This window comes from Acomys minous (genome assembly GCF_964271855.1).
Source record: "Acomys minous genome assembly, chromosome: 6".
Taxonomy (NCBI): Eukaryota; Metazoa; Chordata; class Mammalia; order Rodentia; family Muridae; genus Acomys; species Acomys minous.
In genome coordinates this window covers 4,633,138-4,652,452 of record NC_140487.1, presented here as the reverse complement: position 1 = coordinate 4,652,452, position 19,315 = coordinate 4,633,138, and the positions used below count along the sequence as shown (strand labels likewise).

The 19,315-nt window shown below is 40.9% G+C and overlaps 1 protein-coding gene across 6 annotated transcripts in view; it reads right to left on the bottom strand.

The window, feature by feature from the left end:
- Nucleotides 1–19,315, bottom strand: part of IQUB (IQ motif and ubiquitin domain containing) — a 54,353-nt gene that overhangs the window by 29,822 nt on the left and 5,216 nt on the right. For 3 of the 6 annotated variants that reach the window (XM_084785378.1, XM_084785383.1, XM_084785382.1), the window contains exons 3-9: nucleotides 15,877–15,932; nucleotides 14,359–14,755; nucleotides 12,408–12,542; nucleotides 10,843–11,004; nucleotides 10,584–10,756; nucleotides 9,810–9,965; nucleotides 7,355–7,565 (exon numbers count right to left, since the gene is read on the bottom strand). In XM_084785378.1, coding sequence (XP_084641504.1) covers nucleotides 7,355–7,565; nucleotides 9,810–9,965; nucleotides 10,584–10,756; nucleotides 10,843–11,004; nucleotides 12,408–12,542; nucleotides 14,359–14,755; nucleotides 15,877–15,932 — 1,290 coding nt within the window. Of the gene's footprint in view, nucleotides 1–7,354; nucleotides 7,566–9,809; nucleotides 9,966–10,583; nucleotides 10,757–10,842; nucleotides 11,005–12,407; nucleotides 12,543–14,358; nucleotides 14,756–15,876; nucleotides 15,933–16,290; nucleotides 16,461–19,315 lie in introns of those variants that run through there. The other 3 variants (XM_084785380.1, XM_084785379.1, XM_084785381.1) reach the window with 2 other exon arrangements.

Genomic DNA, 19,315 nt, shown 5'->3' with positions numbered 1-19,315 from the left:
TTGAATTTTAATTTCAATTAAAAAAAACTCTCCATTAGATGATAAAACATGTCAGTACAATGTCCCAATGACCAAAGAGGAGTGGAAAGTCACAGGACAGTGACTTCGGAACTATACCATGGTACAGCATATAGTTCATGTGCTCCCTGGGAATAATAATGAAAACAATCAGGAACACTGGGTGCCATACTAGTTTTCTGGGGTTGCCACAACAAAGTACTTACAGAGATTTGTGCATTAAGCAACAAAATCCCAGCTCCTGACGGTTCTGAAGACCATGAGTCCAAGATTTAAATGCTGTCTGTCTGGTAGCTCCTGAGGCCTCTCTTCTGGTGGCCATTTTCTCCTAACGCTCTGCCCTGTGTTCCACCTATATACTAATCCAATATTTTTTATAGGGACACTAGCCTATGTTTTTAAAAACAAAAGAAGAATATGGTTTTAAAATATATATATATATTTTTTAAAAAAAATATATATCCAAATGCAACCACACTTGAGGTACAAAGAATTGAGATGTCAACATAAGAATTTGGGGCTGGTGGGGGTACAATTTCATCAGATAAGAAAGCCAGTAACAAAAAATAAATTAATTAATTAAAAAGAAAGAAAGCCAGTAACTACTGATAATTATGAGGCAAAACATATCAAAGAAATTGGTTAATTGGAAATAAGTTTAATTTGTCCCTTAAACTTATATGCTTAGACAAGTTAGAGCTGTTATCAATATTCCATATTCATTCTGAAACATCTTGTTTAAACTTGTTATGCCAATATTTTCATAAATATACACAAAATAAATTAATTGCTTACATTATGCAAACTAACAAAGTTCAGTTCAAAAGAAACAAATAGCATGAATAGGATTATATCTATCATCAAAGACAGATATGTTTAGAATCTCAACATTTCCCACAAAGAAAACTCAAGGCCTCAATACCCTGATTGGTAAATCAGAAACATTTTCAAAACAAAATAATAATTTTATACAGTCAAAGAATAAAGATAAAAGAATACAGAATTATCCAGTCATAGGAACTAAATAACAACATGACAATAAAAAAGGGAATAAAATCTATAGACCAATATCCCTCAAGAATTGATATAAAAGTCCTGACCAGATTTTGACTATATAAAAAAGATTATGCATTAGAAATAAATAGGGTTCACTATAGGAATGTAGGGTTTGTTTAATGCATTAAAAAATCAGTTGGTATAAATCACTATAGAGAGCACTACAAAAATGCTGAAAATTGTTAGAATACTGAAAAAGCTGGTAACAAAAATGCAGTATTTACCCCTCTCCATGAGGAAAACCCTTCTCAGTCGTTAATGTATAGTAAGGGATGTCTTCAGTGAAATAAAGCCTGTCACTGAACACCTGTGCCATGGTGCGATAATACCCATTGTGAAGACCTGCACGCGCTCTCCCTAGCATCACACTGGACCAGTCCACATGGATAAGTGAACTGTCTCTAAATTCACTAGCAGACCCTAAGTCTACAAACTCATTCTAAACATTACTTAGAAAAATGAAAGATTTTAAATACTCAAATCTACCTTGAAAAAAAAACTCAAGAGGACTAATAGCCCCTTATTTCAAGATTCATAAAACTACAATAATAAAGGCTGTGTGATATTTGTGTAAAGACCAACAAATAGCTCCATAGAATACGATCAAGATTCTAGATATTTCTAGACAGACCCACAAGTAGACAGTTAACTAATTTTCCACAAAGATGAAAAAACCAAGTCAATGGAGAAAAAGTTATTCAGTTAAAAATAAAAGCTACAAGCTAAACTGTGTTGAAACAAATTGATTTCCACACACACAAATAATCAGGTAAACTAGTTCTAGAGGATTACAAAATGAGATAAAAAATGTGCTCTCTTGTCATTCTTGTTCATGTAGGAAGTCTTAACTAGCTGAGCCAGGAAAACTTTTAAAGTCATACTTCCTAAGGGAAACAATTGCCTTTATTCACACTCAACACAGTTTCTAATTGTCTACAAAAAAAAATAAATAAAGCATCCAAGATTAATTAGTAAGTGAATTTAGTGACGTTTGAGGATATAAGATTAATGTATATAGATCAATTGTGTTCTGATACAGCAGAAACAAACACCTGGTATTTTATTTGAATTTTCTTTTTCCATGTTGGGAATTTAACCCAGACAAGTACCGTGCCACTGAACTACATCTTTATTCCTGGAATTTGTTTAAATAACACCAAATCAATTAGGTATCAGGAAAAAGTAATATATGTGAAGGAGTTATGTGTTGAAAGGCAAAGCACTGACAAAAGAAGTTTAAAAAATTGAGACAAATGGAAAGATATAGTGTTCACAGGTTCAATATTGTTAAGATATTGGTTGTAACAATTTATCTATAGATTAGATTAAACACAATTCTATTCAAATTCCCAGCAAAAGGTTTTGAATGGAATAAAGCTAATAATAAAATCTTAGTGTAAAGACAGGAAACAGAACAGACATAAGAACAACAGAAGACGTGTATTATTCAGTTTCAGGGCCGACCATAGAGATACAGAATGGACAGGTTGTGATGCTAGTGAGAGAGAGAGACAGAGACAGAACTGGGTGGTCAGCTAAGAAATTGATCTTCACACACACAGCCAAGTTACTGGCGTGGTCTGAATGTGTGTGTGCCCCAAAATTCACATGTCAACTTTTGTCCTCAAGGCAATGGTCTTAGGTTGAGTTTCCAGAAAGTGACTAGGTTCTGGTAGTGAAACTCTCACTAATTAAATCAATTTCTTATGAAACTGGCCTAAGCATCAGTGCACCCTTAAATGTGTGTTGCTTATAAGCTACACACCCTATCATGCTCTGTTCAGAAGCGTACAAATAATAAGACATTGACAGAGATAAGAAGACAATTCAACGGAGAGAAGGCTGTATTTCCAACAGCTGGAGAGAGGGAACAACTGGATGCTCAAGACCAAAATTAACTTGAATTTACATCTCATACCTCATATAATTTTCATAATGAATTATATATCTAAATATAAAATACAAAACTATAAAATTCCATAAGAAAACATTGAGGAAAGGCTATGTGACCTAAGTTTGGAGAACTTTTATATATAATATTGGTTACCTGATATAGATATATATATATAGATATATATATATCTATATATATCTATATATATATATACAAGTTGATAAATTGAACTTTATCAATGGTGAAGACATGAGCTCTAGCAAAGACAGCACTAAAAAATGTAAGACAAGCTGTTATGGCTTTTCCTGAGGAGAATCACAGAAATGCCTATTCACACAAAGGCAGTGTCAGACTAAAGAAAGTATTCCGTTCCATTACAATCTGGGGGACCAATTAGTTATTAGGGTTCCTTACAGTGGGAGTGATTTAGCAGTTCCCTGCACCACCCTGCGCCATGACTCCCGGAATCTGGAGTTCCCTGCACAGATGGGAAGTTGTGCTGCACTAAAAGTGCTCCCCGCTCCTCTGCCCCAGCGACTGTTACATGATTGTAACACAGTGCTTATAAGGGAGGAGCCGCAGGAATGTAGCAAGTTCCTGTGGAGTTTTATGAGCTTTGTGAACCCTCCTTCTGAAGCGGCATGGTTTGATCCAGCAGAAACAGCTACACAGCCAAAGCCAAGGTTGTAAAGGACAGAAGCCACGGAGCGGGGTTGGGGAAAACATGGACGCCTTGCACCCTTGATGGCCCAGCCTCTCGTCTTCACGTTTCTCTTGCCCACTGCTCAGAAGGATGAGAAGGTGTGTTCTCGGCTGACTAGAGCCCCTCTCCACCCAGCCTGACTTGTGATCCGTGCTTACCAGCCTTCGGGCACTTGAGCTAAACGTCCCCATTCTCCAAGTCTCTGGGCCCAGAGAGACAAGCCTAAACCCCAGGTAGGTAGCTGCTGCTGCGGCTGTCAGCAGTTCACCTGGAGCTGCTTACCGACAAAATCCCATGTGTCTCCAGTTGACCCATTCAGCAGGATGCCGGAGGGGCTCGCCTTGCTTGTTCACCCTCCCCTGTGCAGTTTGGTAGACAACTGCGCGGTTCTACTCAAAACACCCTGGAGTGCTATTCGTGGCCATGTCCTCCTCCAGGCCGCTAGCCCCCTGGGCTGCAGTCAGACACCAGGATAAGGGCTACCACCAAGTCCTCGCGCTCCTCAGACTGAAGGAGCGCATTTCGAAAACACCCAAGAGGGCGCTCCCTTGAAATACCTCTCACGATTCTCTGGGAAACCACTTCAAAGTAATGGCTCGCTTTGAAAAATAAAAACAAAAAACAAAAAACAGCGACTAGCCTCGTCAATCTGTCCTTCTTTTTTAATTTCTGTGAGCTTACTGAGGGGTACATGAGCCAAGGATTGGTTCTTGATTTATTTCTTCTACAAAGTCCTTACAAGGGGAGAGAATGCCTAACACAGAGTCCCAACTCTTGGGCTCTAAACCAAAAATGAGTGTGGGTGATAGTGCTGTACATCTTCCAGAAAGAGCACAGAGGACAGAAGTGTCTGACATTGGATCAGATGGGGGAGTAATTACAGTCTATACTTTTCCTCGAAAAGCACAAACAGGTATGATCTTTGCAAGGCTGTCTATCAGCACATGAAAGCTTTAAAATGCATGTCTTGTGAACTAGAATTCCCCAGTCCTAGGTCTTAGACCCTAGAGACAAGCACACTTGTCTTCTTCAACAAAAAGCATTACTTATATTTTGAAAAACAGAGCCTGGGTACAAATCCACAGTAATATGGATAAAATAATTGTGATCCTTTTTTGATATAGCATATGCTATAGAAATGAAAGTGAAAATCTGAATTGTGTACAATAACATAAACAGAATACTGACATTTAAAAGACAGACGTAAAAAATTGTTCTGAATAATTCTACTTACATAAAAACAAGCAAAACAAGCTGTGGGACTCCAGGCCCTCTGTAGAATATGGGAACTTGGGAGCCGGCTACGGGGAATTTGACCACGTTCCAGCAAGAATATGGGCAAAACAAATTGGACTTATGTTTTCATTTCTTGGGATCTTTTTTTTTTTTTTCTTTTTTCTTCTTTTGAGCAGTGGGAGTCATAAGGGCCAGGGAACAGACCTGCGAGAACTGAGAAGTGAGTGTAACCGGGTCCAATATATAAAATTCCCAGTCAGTAAAAATACTATGTTAAGAAAAGAAAAAGAATACGAGTATACAAGTACTCAAACCAAAGTTTCTCGGCTTCTTGACATTCGTGGGAGTTCAGGTCCATGGAAATCAGCCCTGCCACAGTGCTATAGAAAGGACACAAACATCAAGCCCCAGCTGGAGATGATCTTGTCTGATGTACATTAGATAACAGTGCTTATCTTCTTAAATGAATATTGCTTTTATTACTGAAGAAAGACTGCCTTTAAAACGGAAACTTGACTTATGAATTGCAGTGCAAAGCATGCAATTGTCACTGGGAGCCACAAGGGGGCAGCAGTTACAAGGCACAGCTAGGAAAATGGAATGAAAAAAAAAACGTATTAAATTTAGGCAATGGTTTACACTCAGCATGTACACAGATATTAAGTAACTTCCCAATTCTCTAAATTATTCACATATTTTAATTTACAATTCTAAGATGGGAAAACTGACATAAATTTTCTATGTAAGAAACTTCTATTTGTTTTTATTTTCTCCATACAATTCCTATGTGGTCATATATAAAACACATGCAAGGATTAGTCACCTCAGGACAGGAAGTCAGTATGTATTTCCCTATATGTATTTCCCTATATGCTATAGTTGTGTTTTTCACTGTATTGAATAAGATGTGGCTGAGATGTCTGTCTTCTACCCAGAGTTGGGGAACTGGGGTTCACAGGAAGGGAGCATTGTGTATTATCTATCACTGTCAACGAGCGGAAAAGGCAGAATTTGTTGTTTTATGATATTTTTCACAATTGTTCATCAACATGACAAAATAATAGTGACATCTTTGGCTAATTCATATATGATTTGAAACGTTATTCTCATAGATTCCTGCTATGATAGAACATGTTTTATGATTATAGGATTTTTTTTAAAGAAATGTGGCTAATAATCTCAATTGCATCATCAATTTAAGAATTGATCCATATAAAACAGGAATTAACCACAATAGATATGAACAGCTACTGCCCCACCCCACCCCCACCCCACCCCGGCTAAAGAAGCCTCTCTTTACAGAAAATGAAGACCGGCACAGAAAACCACAACCAGACAGGATACAAACATCAACATCCATGGGAGCCCAGAGCCAAGAGACGCATCTACACCGCAACCCCTGCGTCTGTGGCTTGGGGAAGGGAGCCCAGAGCCACGAGACACAGCTGCATCGCAGCGCCTGCGTCTGTGGCTCAGGGAACATCGTGGAAGAGGGGGCAGAACACTGAGAAATCTGCAGTGAAGTGCCTGCTCCTGCAAATGGCTGCATAAACAAGCTGGAACAATTGCAGTACCTATCAATGGGCATGCTGCCACACAGGGGAACTCTTCATGGGCTCCTACCTCTGGACAAAGAGCTACAGACAACTAATGCTGGCTGGCAGAAGGAGAATTTATTGGTTGTCCAGTGCAGCGTGGTCAGCTCTGAAACCGCACACACACAAGTAACAAAGCTTATGGGTGAGGTGAGCTTGGGAAGGGTTGCGGGAGCGGTGGGGGGGGGGGGGGGGGCGGGGCCGGGGTACCTGGAAGAGATTGCAGTAAAGGGGAAAGAGGTGTTGTGTTACAATTCTATTTGAATTTAAAACTTTTTTTGTTTGCTTGGTTTGGTTGGGGGGGCGGGTTGGTTTTGGGGGACAGAGTTTCTCTGTGAAGCCTTGGCTGTCCTGGACTTGCTTTGTAGACCAGGATGGCCTCAAACTCACAGTGCTGGGATTACAGGTGTGCACCACCTCATACAGCTTAAAAACATAGTTTTTAAAGAATGATGTAAAATAAATAAATAAATCTAAAAAGAAAGACAGAACAAAAAAAATATATCATTACTGGGACTGTCAGGAGGTTTAGTGGATGAAGGTATTTGCTGCCATGCCTGACAACCTGAGTTTGATTGTTAGGACCTACGTGATGGAAAGAAGAAGCTGACCCTGCAATTGTCCTCCAACCTCCTTACACACCGGGGCACACACATGCACACACAAATGACATCTCAAAGGCAGGCTACTCTACACAGGGCGTCCCAGGGCAGCCGTTTATAACCCTGTGTATATGCCTTTAAATATACACATACATATGTTTGTAAATATATGTATATACACCTATGTGTAGTTTTATAGATTTTCCTTTGTTCCCATCTGTCTGTCACACAAAGCTCTCACAGTACTTACGTTCTAGAGCGTTGTAAACGAGCTCAAAGTCTTCGTTTGTTTTAGGGTTGTGCCTCCGGTAATAGTCCATTCGTATCCACTCTTCCTTTTCTGCCATCTTCCTGAGCTCTTCGTCTTCCTCCCACTGCAACCTTATTTGCTTGCGTCTTCTCAAGCTATCTACGTAGCGTTTAGCATGCCACCGCCTGTAGTTTGTCTGTATCACTAACACCTGTGTGCAAGTCAAAAGGAAACAAAAGGAGTCCCTAGCAAGTTGACCAGAGCATAAAGAACAGCAACAATGATGCTTTTGATTCAAAGACTACAACAAAACAATACTCACAGTATTTAATTCTTTCTGAGACATTATGCACAATAATTTTAAAAAGTATGAATAATGTGCCACTACTCTTTAGCTTTGAAATCTAGCAATACATTGCTATTAGTATGTGCTGAAGAGCACAGACTCTGGAGAGGCGGTTAACACAAATCATCTTTCTGCTTTTCCTCCATGTCTGGCTTTGGGAAACTAACCATTCTCTCTACAATAGCAGCAGGCTTGGCCCAAAGTAGTTGGATAAGCATTACAGCAGCTGGGAATGTTAACTGTCTCTGGCTTACAGAACAGCTACAAGTTTGAGCACATAGTTACAATACAGCCGCACTTTCTAAACACATAACAAGGAGGTCTACACGTATATCATCAAAAACAAGTTGAGGCTCTTCCGGCTAGACCATTGTTTTATTTGGAAGCATGAATGAAGTTTTTCCTGTGTGGACCCTCCCTGTGTTGATTGCACAAGACGTAGTCTACCTAATGGTGTCTCCACAGCCTCCCTCAGCATGAGAACAGGTGATTCTCCCCCCCCACCCCCCCCACCCCCTGTTTACAAGACTTTGTGGCCCCAGGGTCCCTGGGGAAATTAACCTTGGAGGTCAGTGGGGAACTGCTCTCTGTTTTAATCCCTCTGACCACATCAGAATTTCCTTCGAGTATACACCGAAGAATAATTGACCATTTTAAAAGAGCCAACAAAAGAGAAGGCCCCTCGTGGAACAATAGGAACAATGTTCTTTTGTGGAGAGAATCACTGGTAAACGCAGCTAACAGAATAGATCCGGGGTCGACAGCATCACTGGTTGTCTGGAAACTTCCACCAGTGTGCATTCTCAGGTGCTACCCAGAGCTGCTGAGGAACAAAGCATCCAACACAGCAACAATCTCTTCAGCTAATTCTAAAGCCGAAGCCTCTGAACCACTTTACTAACACGAAACACAACAAAAATAGCACTACACTAGACAGAGTTGATGTCTTTAGAGTAAAGGAAAAGACGTCAGCATAAGACAGTCAGTGTTAAAAGAAAAAATACATTTCAAAATTAAAAATAAGTAAATAAATAGGATACATATTTGCACCAGGGTGCTTTCGAAGTTGGTAAGCTCATTTGCATTATTTCAAATGCCTTCCCATTCTTACCTAAGAAATCTGGGCAACATGAATAGGTCGCATGTTTTGGGAGTCTTTGGACAGCCTTGGCCAACAACTTGAAAGGGGGCTTCACATGTCTGGTACTGGGTGTTGTGTTCAGTGGTCTTTGGCTTATGAGGGAGCACCATCATCAGTCCAGATTAGAAAAATTCATTAAAACTGTATATGTGTGTTTATACACAGAATTGCGTGTACTGTAGTGTTTTAGGTAAATGGTTAAGTCGATGATTTTTTTGTGGCTTTGTCTGACATTCATATTGTTATTTTACCCACCTCCTCCTCCTGTATTACCTCCCTCCACGTCCCCTCCTTCTTTCCCCTGTTCTCCTATCAGATCGCTTTTGTCCTTATACTACTCCTTACCCTCCTCCTACCTCCTTCTATATTTAGCTTCTCTCCCCCCCCTTTGCCATTTCCCTGACCAGACCCACTGTACCCTGCTGGTCCACACTCCGTGCTCCTCGTTCCCACTAATTGGCAATGGTACCATTTTACTATCTTGGTTTCTGTGACTACTACAGGCCACGTGTTCCCACCTGAAGATTTGGGGCTTGGAGCCTCCAATGAAAGAGAACGTGTCACATGTGTCTTTCTGGGTCTGAGTTACCTCACTCAATATGATCTTTTCAAATTGCCCTTGGTTAACAGCAAGAGGTGGGCAGCAAATCCCTATTGCTGAAGACACTATACACTCAAGAAACAGGGTACAAAGATCCCTGAGCTGGAACTGCCCTGAATACTCTCTCCCTGAGGACTGGCTTCCATGGTAGCAGAAGGCACCACACAAGGTTCCAAAGGAGGGAAGCAGCCACCAATCCTACCCAGATAGGATGTCTTTGAGTCATACCAGCAACAAGCATAGTATGACAACAACAAGCATAGTATGACACTTGGGGTACAATAATGACTTAAGAAATACACAAAGAGAAACCGGCATTAAACAGCGAATTTTTAGTGTTCAACCCCAGGGAATGCTGCTATCTTACCGCATTCAACCTTCGCCGGTGGTACTCCTCTGCCGTGAAGTACTTCCCTGGTTTGAGCAGTTTATCCGTCATGTTTGATACATACACACCAATTTTGGTCATCTGAGTGGATGTTGTATTTGTGGTTTGTTGTGTCTTTTTCCTTTGAAACACTGTCTAAAATAAAACCATTGAAAATAAGCACCTACCACACAATTTCTGCAGTAAGGAAAATCTTATAAACATCTGCAAGTGGAGAGTGCTTGTCAACATATTTACACTGGTCGTTCTTTTATTATCTTAGTGGGTGAAGTCCAGAGCGAGCACAGCCATGTCAACAATCCCAGTGCCTCAGACCTGTGGAAATGGCTAGTCCTTCGCCAGGTCAGGCTCACGGAAAGCGGAAGCTGACAGTGTACATCGAAAATATCATGCACCCCTTCCTCCTCCCAGGCACGGTGGCCTGACACTGCCCTTGGAGGCCCCGGGAGACTGGCTGACTCCTTATCCAGCTGTTCCTAATACACACAGCTCCTCCTTCCACAGCAGAGTCCATACTTAGTGCTACATAACAAACGCCCTGAGTTCCTGGGCCACTGGTACATCTCTGCCAGAGCACATGACTCACTGGATGTCAGCTTCCCTGCCATCCCTTCCTTACCTGTCACCCCCAGGAAGGTCCATCCAAAAGCTGTGCAGGTTGGGTCACAATAAAGAATATTTGAGGGGGCCATACAGTATATGGTTGCTGCTCCTATAAAGTCACGCACATAAACAGGAAAATAATAATATTACCTGTGAGTCCCTACAGAACAGATTGAAGTTTTCGGGAATCTTTTTAGGTACAGTTTGTGTCCCAGCATTGTGATATTCCACTCCTGTTATTTTATGTCTAAATCCACCGAGAAACGGCTTGTGGAAGTCAGATTTTATTATCTCAACTACTACTTCCTCGTAGTGATCAGTGCCTAAGGAGATGAAAACCAAGACTGAAGCAAAGTTCAACACAAGGGCACACTGACATATTTTGTCTAACAGACATGAGAGGACTCACTCTTCTGTACGGTGACTGTTATGACCCTGGAGCTCTCACCCAAGCCCTCTATTCTTCTGACTGGATATTGCTTGGGATCTGTGGAAAACACCTCCATTTGGACAGTGTCTTGAGGTTTAACTCCATATTGTTGTAGTGTCTCCTTGTTCCCAACAACAAGTCCTTAAAATAAAGAAAGAAAGAAATGAATGAGTGAATGAATGAATGAATGAAAATGTCAGGGTGTTTTATGGCAAGGAAGTGGGTGTTTCTTTTCAGCAATAGTATCTTCCTCTGAGGGTTGTTATATAAGTTAATGATGAAATAAGCAGAATATTCTGTAGAAGTACCAGCATGCTAAGGACTCAGCATACCAACCTTTGCGATCATCACTACAATTTTTGTTTGTAATCACTATACTTCTGCTTGGTTTGCACAATCAACATTTAACTGGTTATTTCAATACATCTTAATGTTTGGAGTTCATTTACTCTAGTAAGAGTTAAAACTTTTTGTTGCATTTTTATTCACTTATTTATTGTGTGTGTGTGTGTGTGTGTGTGTGTGTGTGTGTGTGTGTGTCTGTGCGTGCGCTCATGTATATATGTGCATGTTATGGCACAGAAGTGACATACAGAGGACAACTTAAAGGGTCAGTTCTCTCCTCCCACCACATGGTCCCAGAGGTAGAACTCATGTTTGTATAAAGTACCTTGACCTGCTGTGCCACCTTACCACCAGCCTCCTTGCAGAATTTAAAAATTAACTTAGAACTAAATGTATGCTCTGTAAACTATTTGTAACATCTTTATAAGTCAATAAAAAAAACTATTTTAATGAAAATATTAGGGTTTGTTCATATGTGCCCTATGTGAAAATGTCAGCTGTGCTAACCTGTTAGACTACCACAGTTATAAACAAGTTATCTAATTATAGCATAAGGCTGGATAACTCAAGCAAAGATTATCAACAACATCCACAAAATGTAATAAAATTTACATTGTGAAAATTGCCTTAATGTTTAAGAAAGCTCAGAAATGATCTTTATTTGTGTTCCATATGCTCTTCCTCATCATCCATTTTTTTGTTCAATCTCATTTCCCCTCCACCCACTCAAATCTTCTGGACGCTTTCCTAAAATCTTAATGTTTAGAGTTTGTTCATTCTTGTAGAGGTTAAAAGTCCTCCAGCTCCCTTGGGACTTATTCCAATAATTGTCACTTTTATTGACGGAACCATTCGACAGCCACCCAGGCTCCTTCCTCTGTAATACTCAAGTCTGGGTGGCTGTGGCCCTGAAAGCATCTCCGTGGCACACAGCACATGGTAGCTGCCTCGTGCACTCCCTCCCTGTTAGTCTGTAAACGACTTCAGGTCAGGAATGGTGCTTGGCAGTGATGAGAGTGTTCAGTTGTATCCAAAGGATCTAGAATAAAATGTATGTTTATAGAAATGCATTAAATGAATGAAGACATAATCACAACCTAATGCTGAAATGCTAAATATTGAGATAGATTTAAAATCTTGGGTAATTTGCATGTTAAAACCAGGATAGTCTCGATAAATTCATGGGCACTCTAACTTACCTGCATGACTTATTTGCACTACATAATGTGGGATACGTAATAAGCGTGCAAAGTGCTCCTTGAGCAATCTAAGTGGGACATCGACCCTAACAGGCATTGTAACTTCCTGGGCCACAGGGATGAGTACAATTTTTACTGTAAACAAAAAGAGAAAAGAGTAATTATCATCAAAGGCAGCAAGGGTCAGCAACCTATATCTAGAGGAAGGGGCAACACAACACAGGCTTTTTAAAATCACTATGTGTTTGGTATAAGTTACAATATCGGGGATGACTGAAACACCCAAAACACCAGAAATTCACATGGAGTAACTAAACTGAGAGCTACTAAGTCCTGCCTGGTGAGACGGCCTCACTCTACCTCCTTGCCCTGTTCCTTGCCATTCTTGCCTTGTGCAGACTCGGCACAAAGGTCGTCTGAGACACCGCCGAGCTACCATTTCACAAAAACAAACTGCTGTTGCTGGTGTGGATTAGAAAGACAGGGGAACCATGGGGCCACGAGAAAGGAGCTCCTCACCCGTCGGGCTGCTGCCACTCCCTGGGTGAGAAGCGAAGATTCCAGCACGATTGAAACTTCTTACAGCCTTGCCCCCAGACCAGCTTTATGCCTGCAGTCCTCTAGGAATCTCACCAGAAATACCATACGCCCGCAGAAAAAGGGCCTAAGGTGAGCCCCCTTATGTAACCCTGCTGGCTTGTGATTCTGCTTTATCAGACTGTAATTCCATCCAATGCAGCTCGGAAGCCATCCTATGACCTTGCTTATCAAAAGAGAGAGAAAAGGAAAGAAGTGTGTCTTAGCAACTTTTTGAGGTGTTGCTTGAAAACTACAGAAAATGGTACATATGGGAAATGGTAAGACAAGTAATTAGGACGCTGTCCCAGGAGTCCACGCCCTCAGGTGCAGCTTGGTTTCCCGCTGAGTGTCTCTCTTTCTTCTAACCTTCATGCTTAAAGCCTGTCGTAAGATGTCTTTAATAAAGCCTCCAGCTCTGCAGCATTGGGGCTTGTTCTAAAACTTCTTTCTATGATGGCGGTACAGATCCTAGTTTGGCCTAAGTTGAGTGAGTTCCTTAAAAAGATCAAGGGAGCCTGATTGCTGCTGAAGATGACAGTGTGCTCTCCCTCTCTCTCTCTCTCTCTCTCTCTCTCTCTCTCTTCCCTCTCTCCTCTCTCCTCTCTCTCTGTCCCCTCACTGCTGATACTGTTACTGCTGTTAATCAGATCCCATGTTCTTTTATCGCAGGTGGATATTCTCAAACGTCAATGGCAAAGAAGAGAAGGAGCAGCCAGCAGCTGTGCAACCATTGTGTCACTGTCCCTTGCTCTGTCATCAAGCAATGACAATGCATACATGAGACCCACATTGTTCTCTGCATATCATTAAAACTGACCTATGATGAAAGCCAAAATGTGTTTTCCTGATCTGTATATACAGTGTGTACCAGGCAGAAAACAACAAAACAAAAATCAACCATGGAATAAGGGAATACCAAATGCAAAGGATATCTGGATTCCAGTTCCACACTATACCTTGCTAACTATGTGCAATAATTCATTTATACCCAGAACCTATTCCTATTTACTCTATTTGAACCAGAGAGAGAGAGAGAGAGAGAGAGAGAGGAAGAAAGGCTTTTAATTGTACTTTTAAATCTTTTAATAGAATTTTAAATGAAACAAACAAACAAAACAAAAAACAAAAAACTACCCTTTGAAACAAAGAAATAAAATATCTGGTCCGCCGGGTGTGGTGGCGCACACCTTTAATCCCAGCATTTGGGAGGCAGAGGCAGGTGGATCAATGTGAGTTCGAGACCAGCCTGGTCTACAAAGTGAGTCCAGGACAGCCAAGGCAACACAGAGAGACCCTGTCTCGAAAAAGAAAAAAACAAAAACAAAAACAAAAAATAAATACACACACACATCTGGTCCCCTACAGCTGGTACCTGTTGCTGAAGCGTCTCTTATTGATATCTGCACATTCTCCTTTATCTCTTTTATTCTAGTCAGAAATGACATGGCGTCATCCTCTGTTGTCTGGTTCTCGGGATGTTTCTGTTCTTGTCCCTGAGATAGCGCAGCAGTCTCAGAGGACAAGTCCTCTGTCATGTGTCTGACGTCATACGACTTCGCAGTGGAAATGCTGCGTTCGCTCTGCCCCTCCGTGGTCCCCTCACTCTCGGTGGTGAGCTCCTCCAGCACTGACTCTTCCTCTGCAGTTACATCTGACCCTTCCACTTCTAAAGGGCGAGGGATGCTGATGACTTCAGCGGCTGCTTCGCTGTCGCCCGTGGTGTCAACTTCTTTCTTATGATCAACATTCTCCTCTGTATCAGACATTTTCTTAAATTAAAACAAATAAATAAAGTTACTACACATGTAAGTGTTTCTTCACCGGGGCTGGACAAATGGCTCTGGGTTAAGAGCACTTGCTGATCATGCAGAAGACCTAGGTTTGGTTGTCCAGAACCACAGCCTGGCTCACAGCAACCTGAGACTAGAGCTCCAGGGCATCTGCTCTCCCTTTTTGGCCTTCATGAACACCAGCCACACATGTGGTGCACAGAAACATATGCAGACAAAACTCTCAGACACCTAAAATATTGGTACTTATTTTTTTAATGTTTATTTTCTTACCAGCGGCAGGCATCAAATAAGATTTTAATTTTTAAAAAATTACAAAAAATAAAAATAACAGAGAACCTTAAAAATAGAAATGGAATATGATATTCGCTGAGGGCATTTGGGAGGGGGAAAACCCTTATTTCTTTATTATTCAATGAAGTATACTTCTTTAAGAAAGGACTTGTTAATATTTTTTGGAATAGAAAATTGATATGGTATATATACTTTGGCAATAGAAAGGATTAAATATTTCAAGCAACCAACCAGGCAATGTCCCCTGGATAAAAATTAGACTCTGCATTAGCTCTACTCTCACAAATAGAAAGAGACCTTAATGACCTCTGACCCCAACACAGGGATCATATCAAATGTAAGTCAAATGCAGGGCATGCTGCAAGGTAATTGAAGTCAAAGTTACGGTAACTGAGGGGATTGGGCTTGGGAAGCAGAACAGCAGCGCCTCTGTGTTTAGACCAGTGTGGTCCAGCGCACCCCACAGCCAGGCTGCAGAAGGAGCCGGCTCAGAAGGTGGCAGCCACAGCAGAGGATGCTGCAGCCTGTGAGCTGAGTTGTTAAGGTGCTCTGGTGCGGCCACAGGGAGGGCTGAATGCTCTGTCTGGGTCTTCCATTTTGAGTACCACCCTTATGAAGAAAAATATCAGTGGGAGCTATCTCACTACTAGAAGGCGAGCGAGTGTGCTATGTCTGTGCATGGATGTGTGTATTTGAAGTAAAAAACACACTTAGTGAAGTGAGTGAATAAAATATAAAGCATCCCGCGGACAGGAGCAGCCTGCCACACAGGCACGCCCTGCATGTCCTCTCATGCTCTTACTTACTGTGACAGATGCAAAGCTACGGCCACTGCTTAGACAGTTACATGAGGTTTGGTTTACTGAGGTTAAAAAAAAAAAAATGAAGGCTGAGAAAACCTCTTCTCCAAACAAATATAACAGGCTTCCTTTGGTTTAGCACAAAAGCATTAAGAGCGAGTGTACAGACATCCATTTGTCTCGTTGAACTGGTATGGGTTTGGGTTGAGTGTGTAAGCAGGGATTTGTGCGCTGCAAGGTTGGCCCTAGAAGGAAGTGGCCAGCCTTTACATGATGAAACCGAGCACAAGGTCACCAGCGTAGCCTTCAGAAGGAACGGAGGCAGCTATCCCAGGAGCCTGGGGTTAATGTTTTGGAAAGAAAGGCGGCTTATCTACCCCACAGTCCTGAAGACTGAAGTCCAAACTACATGGTGCCTACCTGGCAAGGACCCCCTCGCTCTATCACCTCAGATCAGACGGCACCATAACAGGTGTGGTCTTGGGACCGCCAATTCTGGCCATATCAACAAGCTAATATTTCCATGCTGCACTGTATGCTGCAAGGGGTCATCTCCAAAGTTAAACAGTCATTTCACAATCGGAGAATATCCTGTATTTGCAAGTCAGGTACACGGGAATGATTTAAAGTGGAGCAGGGGGTGTACGACAGGTTTTTATTTTCCCTTAGCTAGGACAAACCATTAATTAATATCTATTCCTAACACTCCCCATATGTCTCTTAACACACTCCACTTACATATATGAACATGTGTAAACACCCACTGTAGCAAGTTTTACATGTAAATGATCAAGCACACATATTACAGTATGAGCTTCTAGGAGCTCCTGGGAGCTCCAGCTTAAATACTAACAGCAGCAACCCAGCTACAATTTGGAAAGATCTTTCAAGTTAATTTTCAACTTTATAAACGTTATTACAATTTTCATAGCACAAGCTATGAAAGATGATATGAAGATAACTATCTTGTAATTCTAATTTTGTCGTGAAGTATTTTGGGCTTAAATAGATTTCATATTGAAAGTATAAAACTTAATGTCCAGCTTCACAGCTTCTGTTCCAGATGCTTGTTCTAACTGCACAGAAGTCCACTGAGCTGCATAGACTTTGGGTCTGTCTAATTTTGGTTTGTAGTGTTTTATTTTCAAGTTTTAAAATTAATGTTATAAGATTATTATAATTAAATTAATATAGTTTTATGAGAACAGAATGTGCTTAAAAGAAAAATTAAGCTAATAGAACAGAAAGGGTAAAATAAACCTCATACTGTTAATACTCTAGTTTTATTTCTGTGTCAAACAATATAATTCCACAAATTGTTCAGTGATTAATTTATAATTGAAATCATCTATTTTTAAATATATAAACTTTTCTGTATATTATAAACATTGATTCAATTTTACTTGTTTTTCAGTTATTATATACTTAACATTTTAAACATTTATTTCTACCTCATTTTTCTCAATAATTGTATAGTAACTTCATTACAGAGCTAAGTGAGCCACATATGGTCTATTGTTGATCTACTGACATTTTATACAAGTAAAAATTAGGACTATAACAAATATACATCATTCTTATTTTCAAGTTTAAAATATTACAAAAAAGTTCCTAGTTAGGTAGAAAGTCAAAAAAACTTGCAGCTCTCCATTAAATTCCATAAAATTGTTTTCTTAAGATTCAACACCATATTGCAGTCCCTTGGTATTTTTCATCTTTGTATTGAAAAATTAAGTATCTTCATTTAATATCCCTTTGTTTATGTTATGATGTCACTGCCAATATACTTGATGTTATATTGTCTTTTACTCCAGTGAAGTTTTGGATTCTTTGGTAGTGAAATTTATGAGTTTTTCTGCTTTCGATTTTCCAAGTTTCATAGTGTGCTTAGAAACGCTGTCTCACAACGTAGCATCAGAACTTCCACGGACTCACACAAATATATGAAAACTAAGGCAGAGCAGGCAACACCAAGAGGAAGCCACTGTGAGGCACACAGTGCTAGCACAGAACGGTGCGCACACATGCCAGCTTCAGCAATGCGGCACACACGTTTTGAACACTTCTGGAAGGTGAATGGGTGGAGATGTGAAATGGTGAGAGATGTTTGCTATTCAGTTTTTCATTGTTAAAGCATGTGGTGGTTTGGATTAGAATGGCCCTTACTGTAGTGAGAGTTTTAGTGTCTTTAAAAACTCAGTTCTGTTGTGTGACTATGTTCTGTTTTAATACCAGGTATGGGATATGGGGCTGCTTCAGACTGTCCACAGCAGCAGACTCTTTGCCTCATGCTCTGGCAGGGGCGTGATTCTGCCAGCTGAAGACAGTTTAATTCTGGGGACTCTTGAGAGGGTATAAAAAGACCAGAGCCATGAGGGGGTTAGGGGTGGCTTTTCCTTCTGCTGGTTCCTGCTCCTGCTGCTGATGTTGCTAACTTATCAAGTGGTTATGAGAAAAGAGATAATAAGAAATTGGAGATATCCTGACGAGACAAAGATTGGACTCAACGCCCCTAATCAGCAGGAAGTAGTCTGAAAAGATCTCAATGCCTCCTCTCCCTACTAGCCTCCTGTCTCTCCTACCTGGTTTTGGGTTGTTGAAAAGGATTAAAGTGGAGAAAGGTGGTAGATACAGGAACCCAAATAAAATAGATTTTAAAAAATAGCCCAATACCCTATAGGCTCATATATTTGAATGCTTAGTCACCAAGGAATGTAACTCTTTGATAGGATTAGAAGGATTTGGAGGTGTGGTCTTGTCAGAAGTGTGTCTCTGGGGGTGGGCTTTACGGTTTCAAAAAACCCATGTCAGAAACAGTCTCTCCTCTCCTCTCCTCTCCTCTCCCCTCCTCCTCCTCCTCCTCCTCCTCCTCCTCCTCCTCCTCCTCCTCCTCCTCTTCTTCTTCTTCTTCTTCTTCTTCTTCTTCTTCTTCTTCTTCTCTCTCTCTCTCTCTCTCTCTCTCTCTCTCTCTCTCTCTCTCTCTCTCTGTGTTTGTGTGCGTGCACATGCGCATCAGGATATAGCGCACTCTGCTATTCCTTCAGCTGCCTGCCCATATGCCACCATACTCCCTGCCCTAATAATAATTTGCTAACTTCCGATACTGTAAGCAAGTCTCAATTAAATGCTTTCTTTTATAAAGTTGTCTTAGTCGTGGTGTCTTTTCACAGCAATAGAACAGTGACTAAGACTGTGAAACTATTTGGTGGAGGTGCAGACCTCTACACAGCAGCTCACTATGTACCCCAGGTTGGCCCTAAACCTGCCATCTTCCTGCCTCATCTCCTCAGTGCTAGGGGCATACATCCCCAAGAATGCGGAACTTCCTCTTTTTTTATATATATTATCTATTCAAATGGGTTTTAGCCTTTGGTTTAATAATAAAACTCAGTGACTATTAAGAATGTATATAAATAAATATATAATCTGCCCCTAAACCTCAGCT